We start from the raw sequence: 21,313 nt of genomic DNA, 5'->3' as shown, positions 1-21,313 counted from the left end.
GGTGCCCGTTGTCATCAAAAGCCCCGACTCACCCAGAGACAGAGGAGCTAGACCAGGGGTAGAACCCAGGTGAGGAGCGAAGAGGCAGGGAAGGTGGCACCTAGTCCATCAGAGGCTCAGAACTGAGGTCAAGACCAATTTGTCCTCTAGTCTGAGCTGGGAGAACCACTCTAAAGCTGCAGGTTCTAGCGGCTGAGGAAATGCTAGAGGGGAAACTCCAGATACAGTGTGGAGGGTGCCGGAAGATCCCACGGAGACATGAGGGCCCTTCGAGAGGTGCCCAGTGTGGGTAGCATATGGTCTGTCTAGGAACTGTGCCAAAGGACCTGGACCAGAAAGCTAGCTGACCACAGAGGTGAGGAGCGGACCTTCCACATGAGGACTAGCATGGGTGGGGACACCTGTTGAAACCTGAGTCTTCGGAGCATCAGCTGGGAGTAATGGTGAATATCACAGAACATACACAAGCACACAGGAACCCCCAGCTGCAGGAATGACAGAGTTAATGTACACCTGTAAACCCCTCCATGTCACCTGGTGCCATGGACACCAAGCATGAACCACAAATGCACTGTGGTTCCCAAACACACAAAAGCCAAGGAGTGCACAGTATACAATGGCCTTTATTGGTCCTTTAGACAAAGATTAAGGAAGACAGGATACAGACTGAAGACCTTGACCACTCTCGGGTTAGTTCCTTCAGGCACGGGATGCCTTCTGGATAGAGCCACACACTTAGCAAGCAACCGCCACCAGGACCAGTCCCTCCTAGGAGCAGTCCTCTGGATAAGGAAGTGAGTCACTTGGGGCTGGTCATCGGGCACTAGGAAGATGGCCAGAGCCTCGTCTGGGGGGCCTAGCCCAGCCGCAGCAGCAGCAGTAGATGGGTCCGGGCTTGTGGGCAATGGCTAGAGCCTTCCTGTGGCTACTGCCCAGCAGCTTGGTCTCACAGGCATCTCTCTCATCTCGAAGCCTCAGATTTAGCTCCCTAGAAAAGAGAGGTAGAAGAACGAGGGGGTTAAGATCTAGAGGAAAGATGGTGGCGCACGCCTTTAATCCCAGCACTTGGGAGGCAGAGGCAGAGGCAGGTGGATTTCTGAGTTCGAGGCCAGCCTGGTCTACAAAGTGAGTTCCAAGACAGCCAGGGCTACACAGAGAAACCCTGTCTCGAAAAAACAAACAAAAAAAAAAGATCTAGAGAGAAAAGTGCATGGGGGAGAGGCCTTCCCTGAGTCCGGAGGACTACAGAGCCAGCAGCATGAAGGCTATAGGGCAGACATAAGGACTTCCATCAACATGGGTAGGAACCGATATCTGGAAACTTGAAACCACTTCCCATTAGCCCAGGCAGGCCTGACCCACCTCAGCAGCTCCAGCTGCCTTAGGAGGCTGCGTTTCTCTTTCTGCATGTTCCTGGAGACAGCAAACACATCTCTGTGGACAGGAAGGTAGTGATCCAGATGTGGGGTGGTGGAATAGACCCTCCTACCCTCACCACAGGCACTTCACCACACCTTTGGGTTTGCTCCTGACGACCCTGTGCTTCGCCCTCCAGTCGGCTGAGCTGCTCTTGCGCCTGGTCCAGCTGTGTCCTTATGACCTCGTAGGCCCTCTGCAGCTGGATGTGTTGGGCCTGTGCCTCTAGCTGTTCTGCAGCCCGGGCCTGCAGCTGATGTTCCAGCTGGGAAATGGTGGAATGCTGGCTGGCGAGCCACACCCCTCCGGTCCCAAGCTGACCCCTCACCCCAGCGGCTCCTGTTTGAGGACCCCGAGGCACAAATAACACCCCCACCCAAAGAAGTTGAGTCTATTCGAGGACACCAACATGAACTCAATACGGCTTACCTCCCGCTGCCTAAGGCCTGCGCGCTCCAACTCCTGCTCGCGGATCTGCAGCTCCAGCTCCAGGTGGCCCCTCTGTTCCTCCCGGGGTAGGTTCTGGGATGTACAGCCGCACTAGAGCCTTCGTTCCGGGCTCAAAGGAGGCAGGCAAGGGTGGGTAGCGAAGGGGTGGAGAGTACGGGAAGGGGCACTTGCTGAGGCAGAGCAGAGTTCCCTGGACTTGGGGCAGCTTGGACTCCCCGAGGTGAGTCCTCTAGGGAGGGACCAATTCGGGGAAGGCGGAGCCAGAGAGGCGAGCAGCAAGGCTGGGCGTGGCGTGCGCGGGCCCACCTGGCTCTGCCTGCGGTGTCGCTGCTCCCGGAGCTGCTGTTCCAGCTCTTCATACAGTCCGCGCACCTCCCTCTCGTGTTCACTCTCCCGCCTTCGAGGAGCCGGGATACCATAGACATGGTCATTTCCGAGCCAAGTCTCTGCCCCCTCCGTGAGTCCCCAGACCTCGCCAGGCTAGGCCAGCCCTCACCGTCGCAGCGCTTGCTCAAGACCTTCGCGCTCCCGGGCCGCTGCCTCCAGGCAGGCCGATGCGCGCATCAGAACTTCCTCTAGAGAGCCCAACAGCTCAGGTCGCTCGCGCTGCAGCCCGACCCAGAGTGTCCTCACAGCCCATTGCCTGGAGGATGCGATCAGAGACGGGAGCTGGCAGGTGAGGGTTTGTCTCCCCATTTCGGACAGTGAAACAAACCCTGGAAAACCCAGCAGCCCAGAACTGGCACATCAGCTGCACACAGTTCATCCCTCGCTTGGTGCTCTCATGCTTCCTTGGCCTCTGCTAGTGTAAGGTGGCCTGTATACCAAGAGCTGGGCTAGTGAGTGCCTACGGTGTCTGGTGGCACCCCGCCCCGCAGAGCTAAGGCTTCCTGAAATGCAAATCCCGAGGAAAATCACGCCAGGCCACTCTCCCAGACAGCCACAATAGACAAGGGATGGACTGACAGGACCTAGGGATTCTGTAACAACAGACAGGTGGGCAAGGTGGACAGACTGTGAAGAGGAAACAGTCTCAAAAAGAGAGTGGGGATCAACTCACTCGCCCAGGACCCGGGCCACTCCTAGCTTCTCCAAGGAAGTGTAGAATGTCTCAACATCTTCCTCCTCCTCCAGAGAGCCCCCTGTGCCCGACTCAAAGGTTTCCTCAGAAGTCCTCAAGGGGGACCCACCTGGGGCCGACTCCACCCCCACAAACTTCCCTGCAGACATGGGAGGAGAGATTATCAGGGCTGTGGGTTAGCACCCTGGACCTACCCAACTCCCTCCAGCCACATACAACACATCCTGCCCTCTCTCAGGGCCCAGTTTCCTGTTTTTCTTCCTTGTTCTGGTTCTATTGGCCTGGGAATGGGAAATGACAGCCAGCTCCCCCCCCCCGCCCCACCTTGGTTGACAGAGAGGAAGGGATTGGGGGAGGACAACCCATACACTGTAGAGCAGCTGGGGGTGGTACAGCTCAGAATTCGCCTGTTTGTAGATACCAGAATGGCTGGTAAGTTGTGAAAGGCACAGGCTTTCATAAGGTCTCACGGGACCCTGAGGAGGGTCTCCAGGTGACTGGGACCTGCTCACCCAGGCCTAGACAGAACTCCCGAGCTGTGATGAAGCCAGTGTGGGCCTGGTCCAGACTTTCAAACACAGCCTCCAGCTGTTCAGGTGTAAGGGGAAGATCACTCTGCAGATCCTGACAAGGCAAGAAGGACCAAGGTGAGCAGCAAAGGTCGGCCTTGGGTCTAGCAGACTCTTGGTTCTGGGGCTCACCTGCAGATCCTGACGAGTGATGAAGCCCTTGGCATCCTTGTCACATAGTAGGAAGAGCTCCTGGGCCTGCTGCAGCACCTCTGTTCCATGCCTTGCTGAGACGCCCGCTGTCTCCTCTTCCTCCTGGCCCTCCCCAGCTCCAGGCAGCCCAGGGCTGGCCATAGGAGCGAGCCTTGGCTCTCGGAGGTGCTGTGAAGCAAAAGGAAGCTCAGAAGAAATGGAAGGAGGGATGCAAGTGTGGCAGAGGGTGCGGGCAGAGAGGTTTGGGACCTCCTTGGCCAGGCAGGAAAGTGGACAGACAAAAGGAACTGAGACAGGAACGCTCCAGGGTCACTGCGATGGCATGAAGCAGACCCAGTACCAGAGCTGCTGGCACCTGGCATCTCAGGAAGTAGAGATTCTGGGGAAAGGCTGAATCCCAGGAAGAAACAGTGCAAGAAAGGGAGGTGAGCTAGGTATGGTGGCATACATTTTAATCCCAGCACTCGGGAGGCAGAGGTAGGTGGCTCTCTGAGTTTTGGGCCAGGCCGGTCTACATAGCAAGTTCCAAGACATCCGGAGCTACATAGAGAGATCCTACCTCAAAACAAAACAAAACAAAACAAAACAAAAAATTGAGACCAGGTGTTAGTGGCACATGCCTTTAGTCCCAACACTCAAGAAGCAGAAGCAGAGGCAGAGGCAGAGGCAGAGGCAGGTGGATTGCTATGAGTTTTGAGGCCAGTCTGGTCTACAGAGTGGGTTCCAGGACAGTCAGGGCTACATAATGAGACCCTGTCTCAAAAAAAAAAAGGTGACCTTCCTCCAACAGACTTGTAAAAATGTAAAAGCAAGCAGCCAGCTCTTGGCAGCCAGCAGAGATTCTGTAGTGAACGAGGCTCACAGAGTAAAGAGTTTGCCACATCCTGGACTTGGGAGATCCCAAGCTGGGACTGCCTAAGGTTGAGAGCTGAACCACTTCTGACCAAGTCCTTAGCCTCAGGCCTGAGCCTGTGATACCCTGGACCTCTGACAGCTGGCAAGCAAGAAGAGAGTAAACTCCATCAGTCCCTCCCACCTGCCACTCAGGCAGGCCTTAAGGGTGCAGGTGCAAGGTCCCAGACTTGGGCACTGGACAGCTTTTGTAAGGAACACCCCCACATCTTGGCTTAACATAGCCTCTGGAGCTTTCTCCTCCCCTGGGGCCTCCCTCTCACCTCCTGGAATGGACATCCCACCTCTAATTAGAGCCACCTGTCAGTCCCACAGTGTATTAACCCCACATTTCCCAAAGCTTCAGCTCGGTGACACTGACCGATTCCTATCTCACTTTTCAGTCTTTGAGGTCATCTTCCCCGTACCCATATTCCGGGGGGACAGGAACAATAAGCAAACGTGAGGAAGAGCCTGATAGGGCAACCTGGAGTAATCATTGGCCCCCTTGATGGCTACCCTCACTTCAACCAGGCACGATCACCACCCCACCAACCGCTCCAGGGCTCCACGGGACCGGAGGTCCATCCTGGCCGGAAGCCGCGCTCCCGCCAGGCTCCAGGGAGTCCAGACCAAAGGCAGCGGGTGGGCCCACAGGCAAATCTCATCCACGCACGTCTGGGCTAGCTGACTTCACCCCGGGAACACAGCCGTTCCAGACAGAGATGAGTACGGTGGCTGCTCCACACAGCGCTCGGAAGGTGCGACCACTGGAGCTAGGGGCCCGAGGTTGGGGGTGGGGAAGCCCGGAGGGCGCGGCGCCGAGACCCCAACCTCGGGACCTGCGAGCAAATAAATGCCTACCTGCGAGCCGCGCCGCCGCGCCGCCGCACCTGCCGCAAGCGGGCCGCTCCTCCCGGAAACGCGCGGCGCGCCCCGCCCCTGCCCGGACCCCGATAACCCGCGAGGGGCGCGTACCCAGAGCGATCTTGTGGCCTTACAGGCCCGGAGACCCCGGGATAGCACGTCCGGGTGGATCCTCCACCAGAGCGCTGCTGTAGTTTTGTCCCGCCTCTCGTGTCCTGGTGACCCGACCCAGAGTGGCTAGCTCTCCCCGGAGAGCCACAGGGGGCAGCAAAGTTGTGTCCCTCACTCCCACCATCTCCCCCACCCCCCCAGACCCTTTTAGGACTAAATCAAGGCTGGGGAGGTGCAGATGCCATCCCCCACCCCGCCCGGAGTATCCAGAATTAGGGTGCCAAGAAGTGTGTGTAGGAGAATGCCGAGCAGGAAATAAAGCAAATACTTTCAGTGGCTGTATCCAGGGCTGTGGACACTAGACTTTCTTCTCTTTGCTTTTCCAATTTAGAGTCTTCTACGTTTTAATACTAGAGAATGACATATAAATTAGCAGCTCTCCTGTGTGGGGGAAGTGAGTATGGGACCGAGGGAGACCACCTCAGTCTGCCCTCAGCACTCCTCATGGGGCACAGTCCTAATCGAGGCTTCCCTGGGCCTAGAGGAACTTCTGAAGATGCTGCCAAAGTCCTACCTAAGAGGAAACCCATCTACTTCCAAGAGAATGCCCCCAACCAAGCCCCTAAACTGACCTGAAAAGCTGGCCTGGCTATCACAGGCTGTAGAGGTGCTGGGGGGCCCTGTGCGTCTCAAGCAGAACCACAACAGGCTTGCTGTATAAGACAAGACCTGGAGACAAGGGGCGGCCCCTGGCACCTAGGCCAGGGACCTGCCTGGCCGGCTCGCCCAGTCCTGCTGTCCCAGGTCCCATAACCAGAACAACCGTTATTGTTGGCTAGGGGCTGCAACCACAGCCACTTGGCTCCTTTTGGGAGGGGCAAGTGGGTGCTGAGCTTGGAGGACTAAGCTAAGTTCTACAAATAGACAGCTAAGCCCACCCCTTTGGGAGGAGCAAGTGGGTGCCAAGCTTGGAGGACTAAGCTAAGTCCTCCAACTGGACAGTTAAGCTCACCCCCACTCACAGTTCCCCTTCCTCCAAGACTATTACAACACACACACAAACACAGCACAGGACACTTCAGGAAACCATGGTGAACTCTCTCTACTTTGCCTCAGTACTTCAGACCTCTCCCAGGGTTCTGGCGGGAAGCAGGTATGGTTACAGTACAGGAAAGGGCACATGCACCTGGCAGTGGAGCATGTGACAACCAAGAGGAGCCAAGCACAAAGTGCTGGGCAAGATGCCCCAGTGTGGGTCAGGAACCAATTTTCCCTGGTCCTCAGTTCCAGAAGCTTCACCCTTCACAGGGGTCCAGCCCTGAAGTCAACTCCACGCCCTCGCTCGCTGTGTCACCATGAGGAGCGGATGTGTGGGTGACACCTTTTGTAAACATTTTCCCCCTAGTGCTTGAGATGGAATCTGGACCTGGTGTGTATTAGACAGCTGCTCAGTTGCTGAGCGACTCTAACCCAACACTTTAGTTTTTATCGATACTAAGGGGCTCAGACTCCCAAACATATCTGCTGGCCCAAGAGACAAGTCAGCAAGCCTCAGAGAGAACAGAGCAGCTTACATGTGTCCTTGCCAGAGGGCTGACCTTATGAGACAGTCCCCAGCTGCCAGGACTCAGAGAACCCTGTGAAGCCCAACTGTTAGCTACTGAGACCCAGTTCACTGGGAGAAAGATGTCTGCTGACCACAGTCGAAGACAAGAGTAACAGGCAAGCCGGGCTTGGTGGCGCATGCCTTTAATCCCAGCGCTCGGGAGGCAGAGGCAGGCAGATTTCTGAGTTTGAGGCCAGCCTGGTCTACAAAGTGAGCTCCAGGACAGCCAGAAGCCAGGGCTATACAGAGAAACCCTGTCTTGAAAAACCAAAAAAAAAAAAAAAAAAAGGAGTAACATGCAGAGGTGAGGAAGGCAGAAGCTGAGCTGTGGCTTTTATTATATCTGCTTTGGCAAAAATAAATAATAATTCTTCACACACTCTGCAAGGAAACTTGGAAACCAGGGAGAAGCAGCAGATGTGGAGTTCTTAAGACTGACCCTGCACTGAAAAGGTGGTGGGCAGGAGTAAGGCACAGGTGACAGGGGAGGGCTCTGTGGGCTCCAGGGGAGGATGACTCCCCATCCCTCCCCACCAGGAGTAGCGTAGGGAGTGGCTGGTGAAAGGTTTCACATCAAAAGCCCACTTGCAGCTGTGCAGGGTCCTATGTCCTCATTCCACAGCATGTAAGGGGAGAGCCGGGGCAGACTGGGTCTTTTTCCACCCCGGGGCTCCTCGTAGTGGGGCAGGACAACTTGGAGCTTGGCTGGTAGCCAGGCGAGGTGGGAATGGTGATTCTCAGCAAGGTGGGAGGCCAGGTGGATCCTGTGGGGTGGCAGGATCTGCTGCGGCAGTGGGGCTGGCTGGTGCGCGCATGCGCAAGGCATCGGGCGGGAAGGCCACATTGGTGCAGAAGAGACCCAGCAGTAGCTGACGCTGGCATTCTTCCCACTTGGCCAACGCGTCCCCCAGTGAGAGGTTGTTTCGTACCCAGTTGGGTAGTGCCTCACTGTAGGTGGCGCAAGACAGTGGCACAGAAGGCAGAGACTGGGCACGCCGCAGTTCCACCTGCTCAGACAGTCTGCAGGTGGGGAGGAGGCATGGAGGAAAGAAAGGCTTAGTGGAGATCCGCCATTCCAAGACCCAAAACCCAGGTGGCCAGGCGGTCAGGGCAGCTCACCTGGAAGGCAGATGGTCACCCAATTTCCTCTTGGCCCTCATCACCAGATACTGGCAGATGCTACCCGTCTGCTCTTTCATCCACCGGATATCCTCAGGAACATCAGGCAGCCACTCCAGCAAGCTGAGAAGGGAGCACGGAGAGCGAGCATAAGCTCAGAAATAGCAGGTTGGGCTCTGGTGCTCCCTCGCCAGGTACTGAAGACCTATCCTCCCCAAATCTCCCAAGGAGCCCATTGCTCATGGATGTCCCCGGTGTGTCCTCCCCAGACTCCGTTTCCCACCCTCACCGGATGGTGAAGGATACTGCACTCTCCAGCGGCAGAGTATAGGGCACCATCATGGCCGTCGCCAGGCGCACTGGTAGCATGTTGGAAAGGGTGGTCATCAGGTCCTTCGGTTCCACACAGGCCTCCAGCAGGGCTGCAGACAGGAAGGAGGCAGTCAATTAGGGAATTGGGGGCCTCCTAGGCCTCCTAACTGAGCTTCCCTCCCCGTAGCGCACCCTCATTGAGTCTGGCAGGCAGGTGCTCTAGAATCCGATCTTTTCCACGGGGCTGCAATTGATCCTCCTCTCCAGCCCTCTCCTTGGCCACAGCAGCTTCCTCTGCATCGTCTTCCTGGGGGACAACTGGGGGCAGTGCTAGCAAAGGGTTGGGTTGGTTCAGTAGGCCTGGGTCGGGGGTGGGGTGACAGAGAGATGCCATCAGAGGTTATGGCCAGCAGGGGGCACTGCAGGTCCAGTTTCTCCCACCCCAGGACTGCCCACACACCATTCCTCCTAAGGAATCGGAGTCCATCTCTGTAGCCCTGTTTGCACATCTCTCGGAGGACCTGTGGCGGAGGTATAAATCAGTGTGAACGGTGAGGTTGAAGTACTACTGTAGAGTCCCTGTAACTGCCACTTCCACCAACAACCTGCCCTGGCTTGAAGTGCTGTCGACCTTGGAAAGCATCCAAAAGCCCCACTGCCATCCCAGAGCTCAGAAGTCCCCAGGAGTTCTCTCCCCTGGTGCTGAGTCAGGACTAGCTGTGTGCAGGCTCACCATGGGCTCTGGCGGGAAGAGAGCCTTAGAGAGGCGGTAGAGATTGCGCAGATTGAACTGGATGCTGGTGTTGGTGACGCGAAGCTCGTGGATGTTGGTGGAGCTGTCCTGAGGGCAGATGTCACTCTCGCCTGAGAATGGGGACACTGTGATGGTATTCTTCAGCTCATAAAGTGGCAAGTTGTCTGAAATGCCGCCATCCACATAGCGCTTTGCAAGAACACACATTCATAGTCACGCACTGAGGGGCTGCAGGGCATTCTGGCAGCCCTACTCCGTTCCATTTGAGCCCTTGGCCCACTATGTATTGGCCACTGGGGACTCAGCAAATGGCCAGACAGATGGAGTTGGGATGGGCACCAGCCAGAGGAAGTCTGAGTCTCCCCACGACTGCCCTGGATCTTGAGTCATGGGAAGTAAAGCAACACACAGGCAGTGAGGGACTGAAGCGGGAGAGAGGTACCCCGTGGACTTTCTCCTCCACCCCTTTCTCCTGCAGCCCAGAGACAGTGCATGATGCTTCTCGTTCCAGGGCAGGGCCAAGCAGAGATACTTACCACGCCTTGGAGGGTAGGAGGAATGAGGCCACAGTACACTGGGATAAACGTGCTGCAGACATTGGCCTGAAGAACAAGACACGGAGTAGCAGACAAGTCTCTGCCTTGAGTTAACCCCACCCCCGCAACACAGTGTTTCCAGTGCCGACCTGGATAAGCTCATCCTTGGAGCTAAAGTGGGATATGATGACATTCTCTCCATCTGAAACACGAGTCAGGGAGATGCCCAGGCGTCCACTGGCACGCTCATGGCAATCAGCAGGTAGGGTCTTTAGCAGACAGCCACGGATGGTCTTCACCAGGTTGAAGGAAGGATGCAGAGGACCCAGGAACCGCTTCCGGGCCTCCTTGGACACCTCAATAATGTTGGCGCCTGCCTCACCTGGGATAGCAGGGCCGGGATCAGGGACAACATTCCCAGCATTCCCAGCTTAGTAACCATCCGTCCTCCAGGATTCCACACCCAGGATACACTCAGATGGGTGACATTCCATTGATTGTGAAGACACCTATGCCCACAATGGGGGCTGGCTCACAGCTGGGACTTTGCCACTTAAGTAGGAGGAGGCAGGCCACCACCCTGGAGATGGCGTACAGCAGGAGCTGGCCAGCTGCGATTAAAACCTGCCCTGTGCCTGGTATTTCCCAACCGCCTGTCCCCATGAGTCACTGTGCCTAACATGGTATGGCACGTGGCCTAGCGTGGGGAAGACAGAGGGTCAACTCTGACCTACTTCAACCATCACCTACTTGGCCAGATCTAAGTGGGTGGGCAGACCCATGAAACCCAGCTTAGCCCAAGAGGAACACCCTCAAGAACATTAACTTGCAGCGGTGGGCCCACTTCCTGGGAAGACATTGTCTCACTTCTGCCAAATGCAAGCACTCTGACACTTAGGAGGCCCTCGGTGATGACCCAGAACAATCGTACAGTGGCCAGAGAGAGAGGAGAATCTAGGGTCTGTTTGTTTGTTTCCCCCCCCCCCCGAGGACCCATGCCCTCCTCCAAGATGCTCACCTTGGCAGGCATGGGACATATAGACCAGGGGTTTACAGCTGACAGTAGGCAACCTGTCATGGGTCTAGCTGCCCAAGATCACCTGTGCAAAGTATTGGTAGTAAGTGGTTCCATGAGTGGCATCCCTAACTCATTCTCAATTCAGGTATGGTCTTCATGTCTGTCCTGAGACCAGCTACCCACTATACCCACTCCTCTGAAAGCCCCCGTGAGAGCCAGTGGGCAAGATCACAGGGTGAACTTTAGAGACCAAGAACTAGAACTGTATTCCTTCTCCTCTTCCCTCCTCAGGGCAAAGGTGATGGGAAAGAGAGCGCAGAAAACTCTAGACAATCTCCTGCCGATGCCCTTGTCACCTTGCCTGACCTATGAGACAGGGGGATGGGCAGCACTTCCCAGGACTCCTAAGGAGGAAGAACGTTGTGTGCTGTAAACAACAACCCACGTGGTAGCCGGAAGTGTGAGACCCAGCCCCCCTTCCCATCTCTGTACTCCCAAAACTCTTCAAAGCACATAAGTGTGGACACCCGGTGAAGTGGATCAGCTGGCTACAGCTGTCAATCACCATGGACCGAGCAAGCAATTAGGCCCAGCCCTGGCTCCAGCTGCGTTCAGAGGTCCCCTTTAGGAACCATGACAGTGTCCAGATGCCCATTTGAGGAATCCTTGTACTAGGCCCCAGAGCCACAGCAGTTTGTAGCCGCAGAGCCTCAGGACACAGTGACCGCTGGCAGCAAGTTCGGGGAGACCAATGCCCCTCCTCTCTCCCTTGCTCATGGCCCCGCCCACGATTTACTTTCTCTTTCCAATAACAGTCGAGTAGCACCTGCCGGTCCCCAACCTTTGAGCCCCTTAAGGCGGGCTATATGGGCACCAAGAGAATGCCATAAGCCAAGAGCGCGCCAGGCCCCACCCCAGTCCCTAGACACTCTTAGAACAAAAACAAACCAGAACCCGCCCCGGACCGGGGCTCAGAACTGGACTTTCGGTCATAGTTCCAGAATACAGCAGAGATGTCCCTCTCTACCGCTCCTACTGCACTAACTAGTTACTGGAAGGAACAGCTTCCCTACGCGGGCTAGGCGTGGGACGCTAGAGCATCCACCGGCCCGCGCGGTTCCCACCACACCCTGCCCAACTTCCGCGCAGCTCGGCTCACCCAGGCAGGCCCCAGTGACCAGCGCTGTGGCGGTGAGCGCCCCTGCCGAGGCTCCGTAGATGTGAGTGGCGTTGGCCACTAGGAAGGGCGCGTGCTCACGGAGGCAGGAGGCCACGCCAATGTGGTAGACCCCGAGGAAGCCGCAGCCAGCGAATGAGATGTTCCACTTGGTCTCCCTCGGGAACATCGTGACTCGATGTCCTGCGGGCAGTGGGTCCCGCAGTCGCGATACCTTGGGGTCTCCGCCGGCGGAGGCGGAGACGCTTTGCCCGGAGGCCGAGGAGGAGGTGTTTTAGTGCGGGGTGAGGGCGGGGCCTGGCCGACAGGGGGCAGGACCTGGGCGCGCGACCCAACTGGATCAAGCAGGGAACGGCCGCGCCCCCGAGGCCCCGCCCCTTCGTGACACCTGCTGGGCAAAGCCATCTGAGAGATCGGGAGAGGGGATTCCCAGGCTTCAGCTTCTCTCTTTCGACCCCACAGCTTCTTCAACCCCACAACTTGGGCAGCCCTTAGTCTCAGGGAGACCGGAGCGCGTGGAGAAGTGCAAGTTTTGTACAGATCTGGGTACCGGGAGTTTGTGAACAGGTGTCTCCTCCTTCTCCAGGGATACCCACCAGGACACAGACGAGCTGGATGGAACCTGGGCGAAGTCGCAGATAGTACCCCCATGGGCCTGAAAACCTGGGCCACTCAGACTAAAGCCCCCCAAACCAACAGGCCAAACAGACTGACACTGGCCCAGCAAATACTGTCACAGACTCAAGTCCTGCTCTACCATCATAGGGGCCCTTGATACCCTAGCTGCTCACTTGGGTTTTAGCTGTCTAATCCTGGCTCCTCCGATTGTGGCCTCTACTTGGTCTCAGAACAAAGCCTCGACCCAAACTGATTGTTCCAGGAAGTGGTGTGCTCCTGGGTAATGTTACCCTCTCACCCTTTTCCGTTCCCTTAGCCGAGGGACAGGCTAAAACCTAGCCCTCGTTTTACCCCACCCCAAACAAAGTTGGGTTTATGGGTGACAGTGTCTTTTCGCCCAGAAATTCTCACTCCCAGCTCAGCTCTAGACCTGTCACAACAGAAGTACAACTGTATTGTCAACAATTCAACCTGAAGATCACTGAGCCAGTGCCTTTTATTCAGGTGACCCAGGACCTTGACATACACCACAAAGAACTTCAAGACCAGCAAGAATGAAATTAGTTTATTAAGCATACAAATGAGAGGCACTTAAGAGGCAAGTCCAGGCCTTAGAAATGTGCCCAAGTACCCAAGCAGTAGTTATATACGTGACTTAGAGGGGGTTTGAAGCTGATTAACCTAAAAAGTTTATTTTTGATACAAGGTAAAGGATCTACTGTATACTGTGGACTTCAGTCCTAAACTAGAAACCTGCCTCCATCTCCCAAATGGTAGAATTAGAGGCCCCTAGCTTAATTGCCTTTTAAAGGTACACCCAGCAGGCTTGCAGCGGAAGAAAGTATGTTGAAAATAAGGGGATCCTCACACGTCATGAGGGAGGCTGTTTGAAGCAGTTTAGTTTATTAGCCATTTTGTTTGTGAAGTTTTCTCAGAAAATGGAGTACAGTTCCTTGGCAGGTGGTCTGGTCAGTTATGTTGAAAACCCTTGGATGTGAGCCATCAAGAGAAGGAAGTGTGCATCAGCAGAGTGAGAGCTGGCTGAATGGTGCCAGGGCTGGCTTTTAAAATCTCTTTAGTGGTCCCAAGGACAAGGACTAAATTGGGAACGAAGAAGAAAACATGGTAGGGCTGGTAGATGTAGGGAATTAAGTTTAGGTCACAGGTCCAAGGGGTCCTGGAGACATTTCTCTGAAGTCTCAATGACCCATCCTATAATGGGCCATTTCACACCCAGCAGAGGTGCACCAATAGATAAGGTCAATGGGTGTCCCAACCCCACTGTACAGTCAAAAGGTAGGGTATGTCTGGGGCTACTGAGCTGAGCTCTGGTAATCAGTTAAAGACAGAGCATTCAAAGTGGGTGAGCAGTCCCTGTGGCCCTGGCTGTCCTGTACTCAAAACATTTTACAGCTTTTACTCACCACCTTGGACCACAACAGCTTACTTGTACTTAAGATCACCTCAGTGCAGGTACAGAGGCCCGAAGAGACCAATCCCCAGAGCTAGAGGACTCTGAACCACCAAGCCACCCAATACCCAATATGGATACTGGAAAGAGAACCCGGGTCCTCTGCTAACAATGCTTTTAGCCAATAAGCCATCTCTTTAGTCCCTGATTTAAAAAACAAAAGTTTATGTACCCCAAAAAATCAAAGGGATGCAGAATCCTCTAGATGTGGAGGTAGAGGTATTTGTGTGTCATCCAACTCTAAGATGCTGGAATTTTAACTTCAGTCTACTGACAAGCACACATTGACAATTTCCAGAATTTGACTTTTTAGTTGAAGTTCCTGGGGTTTGAACCTGGGGTGTCCTGGGAAACCCTGCCTCTGTCCCCAGTCCAGAACTACCTTTTCTTACTCAGCAGCCTCCACATGCTGAGCCTGGGATCAAAGGTGTGAGCTGCTTGCCTGGCTGAAAATTTTGATTTTTAAAGGTTCTTTATGCTAGGCAAACTTGTTCTATGCTGGCTTGGACCACACACTGAATGAGGCCAAAGGTTCTCAAGGTAGAGTGTACACTGGTATGTCATGATTAATATGAGTTTAAGGTAGAAACAAGTCCACAGTAAGCCCAGGGCTTATCATGGTGCTCACAGGAAGCTAACTTAAGGTCCTCTCTATTTCTGTTCCAGTAATGGGCCTGAGGGACAGTGCTGCCCCAGCTCAGTAGGACCTCTGCTCTCATTTCCACAGAGGGTAAGGCTGTTTGGGCACACACCCTTCAGGCCCCTGGGAGATGCTGGTGCCAAGAACAAGGCTGGCCTTTCTCAGAATCCTGAGGCTGGATAACTCCCATGAACAACCTTATAAGAACTTTAAGCAAGCCGGGTGTGGTGGCGCACACCTTTAATCCCAGCAGAGGCAGAGGCAGGCAGATTTCTGAGTTCCAGGACAAACAGGACTATACAGGGAAATCCTGTCTTGAAAAACAAACAAGGGACCGGTGAGATGGCTCACCGGTTAAGAGTGCCAACTGCTCTTCCAAAGGTCCTGGTCCTGAGTTTAAATCCCAGCAACCACATGGTGGCCCACAACCATCTGTAATGAAATCTGACTCCTTCTTCTGGAGTGTCTGAAGACAGCTACAGTGTACTTACATATTTTTTTATATGGAAAACAAACAAAAACCCTTAAGCAGCACAAGCACCCCCCTTCAGGGTACAGGCGACAATTGTGCCCAGAACCCTGGACCCTCCTACCCCTAGCCCCATTTCTACCTGCTTCCTTATAGCTCACCTCAAAGGGTGTTAGCTGTGTCTTTCCTACATCCACCACCCTTCCTGGTTGTGGCTGTATTTTAAGAGCACCGACTGTTCTTCCAAAGGTCCCAAGTTCAAATCCCAGCAACCACATGGTGGCCCACAACCATCAGTAATGAAATCTGACACCCTCTTCTGGTGTGTCTGAGGACAGCTACAGTGTACTTATAATACACAATGCAGAGAACCAGGATTAGATAGCTAACACTCTGAAAAGCTATCCGTACCTTGATACCACAATCCTTATAGGGAAACTTAAGGACACCCTTACAGCCAAGTGGAATAGTGACCTATGAACCACTCTTACAGCAGAGCCTGTGCACCCAAAACATTTCAATTCAGGCTCCTATTTCCCATAACTGTTTTCCCAGAATATTTAACAAAAGCTGCAAGGCTCCATCACACAGGGTCTGACAGTTCTCTAAAGTCAAGGCCCTAAGTACAGGGACCTCGGGGATCCTCTTCTCCCCATGGACCCAACATACTCGGGGTAGAGCCCAGGCTGAAGACACAGCATGTCACATGTTGACAAAATGTTTAAAGGCCACTCAAGATACATAAAAAGACTTTATTTGCAGGGGAGCAGGAATTTAATCAAACAAGCCAAATCCCATGTCGTCATCCGACTCCTCGGACTCCTCCTTCTTCTCATCTTTCTTCTCCTCTGCTGTGGAGAAACACCACAGTAAGCACTGTTCCAAGACCTCATCTAGGCTGTCCCAGGAGCCCCAAGTCAACAATAACCATGGAGTACAAACCCCCTTCGATTACCACCCACCCATCAGACCTCTATTTACCTGCAGCGGGGGCAGAACCAGCAGCAGGTGCTGCAGAGCCAGGGGCAGCAGAAACAGCTACAGCCCCACCAGCAGGCACACTGGCCAGCTTGCCAACACCTACATAAAATAAAAGGAACATGAGACCAGAACCAAGACCCTCTGAGGGAAGTTATCACCCCAGCGGGACTGCTCACTTAAAACCACTGCCACCCGCTTTCACTCCAAAACATAAAGCAGCTTTGCGCACATCTAGGAACATCATAATACCATTTAAGACTTCTTTCCCCATATTCTGATACAATAAAAAAAGAAAATGGAATTAGCACCACTCTGACCTCCTCCTTAAAAACAAGATGGACAAGCCAGGCAGCATGTCTGTAGTCCCAGTAGGGGATGAGTTCAATGCCAGCTTGGGCTAAACAGAGAAACCTGGTCTTAATCGCCATCTCAAAAACCTTAAAAACCACAGTAACAAAACAAGCTGGGAGGTGGAGAGACCTGTAACCCAGCACTTGGCAGGAAAGGCAGGTGATTATGAGTTTGAGGCCAACCTGACCTGACCTTATATAGTGAGTTCCAGGACAGCCAGGGCTACTCAGATAAACGCTGCCCCCAAGTAAATTTTTAAAAAAGTTCAGCTTGGTGGTACACACTTTTAATTCCAGCAGTCAAGAGGCAGAAGAAGGCAGATCTCTGTGAATTTAAGGCCAACAAGGTCTACAAAGTGGGTTCCAGGCCACATGGGTTCTTACAGAGAAAACCTGTCTCAAAAAAACCCCAAACTTTTAGTTAATTAGAAATCTTAAAACTGAACAAACATAGCAGGGCGTGGTGGCGCACACCTTTAAACCCAGCACTCACTCGGGAGGCAGAAGCAGGCGGAAGCAGCCTGGTCTACAAATGAGTTCCAGGACAGCCATAGCTATACAAACACTTTCTCGGAAAAACAAAAGAAATTTGAACTAGCATTTTACCATGAGAGTGCCCCAATGCCCAGGCTGATTGCAAATAAGCACTGGTCTGGTGGTACCAGAAATCTGTATGTCTAATAAAAGGTTAAGAACCTGCAGCCTGCCAGGCGTGGTGGCGCACACCTTTAATCCCAGCACTTGGGAGGCAGAGGCAGGCGGATTTGAGTTCAAAGCCAGCCTGGTCTACAAAGTGAGTTGCAGGACAGCCAGGGCTAGACAGAGAAACCCTGTCTCAAACCCCCCCCCCCAAAAAAAAAGAACCTGCAGCCGGCCGTGGTAGTGGACGCCTTTAATCCCTGCATTTGGGAGGCAGAGTTCAAGGCCAACCTGGTCTACAGAGTGAGTTCTAGGACAGCCAGCTACAGAGAAAACCTGTCTCAAAAAACCAAGAAACAAACAACAACAAAAAAAAAAAAAAAAAAGGGAGGGAGGGATCAAGTGACCTCATTGCCAGCTTCTGAGAATGTTCAGAAGCACTGCAGGCACAAGCCTAAAATGAAAAGGCCTTGTGAAACTCTGGCAGGGCTTCTAGGATGCTCTGGTCCACAAGCGAAGCCTGGCAGATCACTGGCTGACCAGCAGGTATTAGGGTGGACCATAAACATGCCGGACTTCCCAGGAACTCACCCTGAGCGATGACATCCTCAATGTTCTTTCCATTCAGCTCACTGATGACCTAGAGCAGACAACCACAGCTAGCAGTCAGTAATGCAAGGCACGGAAGGTCTCAACAAGATTTTGGCAATGGCAAGTGTTAGATACTAAAATTCTAAGGTTCTGTGAAGTTTAGGCTCTGTGTACATCCTAGGTGGTGGGAAAATGCCTTTCTAGAGTAATCTTAAGGGGCAACGAGATAGCTCCATTGCTAAAGACTTGGACTCTGCCATATCCTAGAGTTTGATTCCCAGCACTAACCCTAACTATAGGTCCAAGGAGACAGATGCCTCTGTTGGCATCTACACAAAACATCCTTTAATGCAAAGCTAATTTTTAAGAAAAGACTTAGGAAACTGGTTTACAGTGAGTTCCAGTTTAGCTAGAGCTACCACGGTCAGACCTTGTCTCAAAAACTAAGACCACACAAGTGAGTTGTATTAAACTTCTACGAAAGCACGATGGTCAGAACTGACTTCTTTGATTGCACAAGGTCCTCAAAAGGACTAAAGAGAAAACTATGACTAAGATGGGTGTAGGCCTCCTCCATCCATCCTTTTCAACAGGTTATCTACATTTTCTCTTAAGGTTAGATCTGGACATAAAAGGATAAGGGCCGCCACTGGTAGACATTTGGATCCAGGGGGTCCAAGAAAGCAGCAAGCTACCTTGTTGAGCCGGTCATCGTCTGCCTCGATGCCCACGCTGTCTAGTATTTTCTTGATGTCTTTGGCGCTAGGAGAGGAGTTGCCCCCGAGGGCGGCCAGCAGGTAAGAGGCGACGTAGCGCATGCTGAATGGAGCAGAGAGAGGTGAGATTATCCTAGAGGCCTTCTGCTTCCCCCTCCATTTTAGGCAGCAAGTGAGACCATGTGAGGCGCCAGGCCTCCGATCACCGAAGGCTGATCGGAATCCGGCCCTGAAATCCGGCCGCGGCCCACCCCGCAGTCCCAACCACTGTTCGCGGCCCAGGCGGCCAGGTTACTCACTCGGCTGCGGGGGACAGACCTCACGCGTGCGACTTCGGCGGCGTCGGGCGGCGAAAGGAAGACGCTGACGCAGTGGGCGGGGGTAAACCGCTACCCAGAAGCCCTCGGGACGCGCACGGCGGCGCACGGGGACGCCTCCCATTGACGAAAAGGGTGCACCGGAAGGAAGAGATTTCCCTGTCATGTCTTCCCCACAACAAAAACAAGAGATTTTTCAAGTGCCGGGTGCTTCTGTAACATGGGCGAGAGTCTCCCGAAATCCATGCGGGCACGGGCGAAGCGTTCAAACCCCTTTAACGCCTCACGTCCCTGGCATGCCTCGCGGCTCCACAGCTCCCAACATGCAGTGCGAAGGCCCCGCCCTGGTTCTATTAAGACGAACTACAAATCCCATGATGCATCACTATGAGACCTCCACACCGGAAGTGTGCTCCCTTCTAGCCTTTTCTTGTTGCACGTGGGCTGGGTGGGCGGCTATTGGTTCAAACTGTGGTGCTGCGGGTCGTTTCGTGTTCTTGGGCACCAACGGTCCTAAGTCGGGCTGGAGCTAATGGCTCCCAAGTTCAGCTGGTTTGGAAAACTTGGCCGAGCTGTGTGGGGCCTAGTGATTATGGCCATATCTAGAAACATACTTTTCTTTCTTTTTTTTTTTTTTTTTTTCTTTTGAGACAGGTTTCTCTATATATTCTTGGCTATCCTGGACCTCTATGTTGACCAGGTTGGCCACGAACTCACGAGATCGCCTGCCTCTGCCTCCTGAATGTTGGCATCAAAAACTTTTTGACTTGGAGAGATGGCTCAGGGGACAATAGCTTTGACGTTGACTGTGCTCTCTCTCTCTCTCTCTCTCTCTCTCTATATATATATATATATATATATATATATATATATATATATATATATATTTAATGTATAAGGGAACACCATTACAGATGGTTGTGAGCCACCGTGTGGTTGCTGGGAATTAAACTTCTGGAAGAGAGTTGGTGCTCTTAACTGCTGAGCCATCTCTCCAGCCCCAGGATCTGCCTCTTATGTGCTGGCATTAAAGCTGTGGGCAACCACACCTAGTGTTGTTTTTTTTTTTTGTTTTTTTGTTTTTTTTTTAATGTGAATTGTGTGTTCTGTGTTCCTCCTTGGTTTGCATGTGCACTACATTGTGTGCAGTGCCTTCAGGAGCCAGAAGACATCAGTTCCCCTGGAATTGGAGGTACAGGCAGTTGTGAGATGCCTGACTGATGCTGATCACTGAACCAAATTATTCTGCAAGTGCTCTTTTATTATTATTATTATTATTATTATTATTATTTATTTGGTTTTTCCGAGACAGGGTTTCTCTGTATAGCCCTGGCTGTACTGGAATTCACTCTGTAGACCAGGCTGGCCTTGAACTCAGAAATCCACCTGCCTCTGCTTCCCAAGTGCTGGGATTAAAGGTGTGTGCCACCACTGCCCAGCTTCTGCAAATGCTCTTAACTGCTGAGCCATTTCTCCAAACTTCTATTTTCCTTAATTTTGAGACATTGTCCTATCATGTAACTCTGGCTTGCCTGGAACTCACTGAAATCCACCTGCCTCTACTTCCAGAGTACTGGATAGAATTAAAGACACACACACCGTACCTGGCATGATTTTTTTTTTTTTTTATGTTGTGATTTTTCTGTTTTTTTTTTTTGTCTGTTTGAGACAGGGCTGCTCTGTGTAGCACCAGATGTCCTGGAATTCACTCTGTAGACCAGGCTGGTCTCCAACTCAGAAATCCACCTGCTTCTGCCTCCCAAGTGCTGGGATTAAAGGCATGCTCCACCATGCCCGGTGTGAATTTTTTTTAACTGTAAAATGATACCCAAGAGGGCTGGAGAGAGGGCTCAATGGACAAGAGCTCTTTTGCAGGTTAAAGGGGTATGCCACCATGCTCATTAATATAAACTTAAGGACTATTCCTAGGATTATTGCTTTTGAAACAGTGTCTTGCTGTGCAGCCTGGCAGGGCAGTTCTCCCATCTCAGCTAGGCACTGGGCTTGGGGTGAGCACAATTACACTAAGCCCCCGGGGTTGGTATTTATAAAGCCCCCTCTGGTAGCTTTATGGAAACAGTGAGAAAGGCAGGTACTAGAATGGAAGCAGAGATGCCTAGCAGAAAGCTTGCCCATCACTTAGACTGTAGAACAGTCACTTGGTCATTTCCAGTCCACCAGCTCCACTGATGATTCTGGGCATTGGCTTCAATATTAACCAACTAAAGAACTTAGGCAAGATCTCTCTCTCTCTCTCTCTCTCTCTCTCTCTCTCTCTCTCTTCCTGAGACAGGGTTTCTCTGTAAAGCCCTGGCTGTCCTGGAACTCACTTTGTAGACAAGGCTGGCCTTGAACTCAGAAATCTGCCTGCCTCTGCCTCCCGAGTGCTGGAATTAAAGGCGTTCGCCACCATGCCCAGTTTAGGCAAGATCTCTTATCTCAAGTTTGTATTCTTTTGAGA

The 21,313-nt window shown here is 53.0% G+C and overlaps 3 protein-coding genes and 1 non-coding gene across 6 annotated transcripts; all 4 read right to left on the bottom strand.

Annotated features, from left to right (window-relative positions):
• Positions 1-610: 610 nt before the first annotated feature.
• Cracr2b (calcium release activated channel regulator 2B) lies at positions 611-5,721 on the bottom strand. 2 transcript variants are annotated; one of them, XM_021212441.2, is made up of 10 exons: positions 5,539-5,721; positions 3,649-3,837; positions 3,460-3,571; positions 2,927-3,086; positions 2,363-2,509; positions 2,173-2,263; positions 1,846-1,938; positions 1,515-1,681; positions 1,363-1,434; positions 611-988 (listed from the first exon to the last, which is right to left on the bottom strand). In XM_021212441.2, exons 2-10 carry the CDS (start codon positions 3,808-3,810, stop codon positions 814-816), a joined length of 1,179 nt encoding a protein of 392 aa, XP_021068100.1. In that variant the 5' UTR covers positions 3,811-3,837; positions 5,539-5,721; the 3' UTR covers positions 611-813. The 2 variants fall into 2 exon arrangements, with proteins under 2 accessions (XP_021068100.1, XP_029397973.1); XM_029542113.1 differs by having other exon boundaries at positions 1,363-1,413; positions 5,539-5,608.
• A 1,728-nt stretch (positions 5,722-7,449) lies between these two features.
• Positions 7,450-12,320, bottom strand: Pnpla2 (patatin like phospholipase domain containing 2). Its single transcript, XM_021198928.2, has 9 exons — positions 12,043-12,320; positions 10,015-10,247; positions 9,866-9,931; positions 9,309-9,518; positions 9,036-9,096; positions 8,768-8,935; positions 8,553-8,685; positions 8,264-8,386; positions 7,450-8,164 (listed from the first exon to the last, which is right to left on the bottom strand). The coding sequence occupies exons 1-9, from the start codon at positions 12,227-12,229 to the stop codon at positions 7,882-7,884; spliced, it is 1,464 nt and encodes a 487-aa protein (XP_021054587.1). The 5' UTR covers positions 12,230-12,320; the 3' UTR covers positions 7,450-7,881.
• Positions 12,321-15,990: 3,670 nt separating this feature from the next.
• Positions 15,991-18,945, bottom strand: Rplp2 (ribosomal protein lateral stalk subunit P2). 2 transcript variants are annotated; one of them, XM_021208386.2, is made up of 5 exons: positions 18,835-18,945; positions 18,515-18,638; positions 17,820-17,868; positions 16,240-16,338; positions 15,991-16,109 (listed from the first exon to the last, which is right to left on the bottom strand). In XM_021208386.2, the coding sequence occupies exons 2-5, from the start codon at positions 18,635-18,637 to the stop codon at positions 16,033-16,035; spliced, it is 348 nt and encodes a 115-aa protein (XP_021064045.1). In that variant the 5' UTR covers position 18,638; positions 18,835-18,945; the 3' UTR covers positions 15,991-16,032. The 2 variants fall into 2 exon arrangements, with proteins under 2 accessions (XP_021064045.1, XP_029397778.1); XM_029541918.1 differs by having other exon boundaries at positions 15,991-16,106.
• Positions 17,654-17,790, bottom strand: LOC115062900. Its single transcript, XR_003842807.1, has one exon. It is a non-coding gene; the product is annotated as a small nucleolar RNA SNORA52 (small nucleolar RNA).
• Positions 18,946-21,313: the final 2,368 nt, after the last annotated feature.

The sequence above is a fragment of the Mus pahari genome, chromosome 1, assembly GCF_900095145.1.
Source record: "Mus pahari chromosome 1, PAHARI_EIJ_v1.1, whole genome shotgun sequence".
In the NCBI taxonomy this organism is placed as follows: Eukaryota; Metazoa; Chordata; class Mammalia; order Rodentia; family Muridae; genus Mus; species Mus pahari.
Note: the sequence above shows the minus strand (reverse complement) of the source record. Positions and strands in the feature narration are given on the sequence as shown.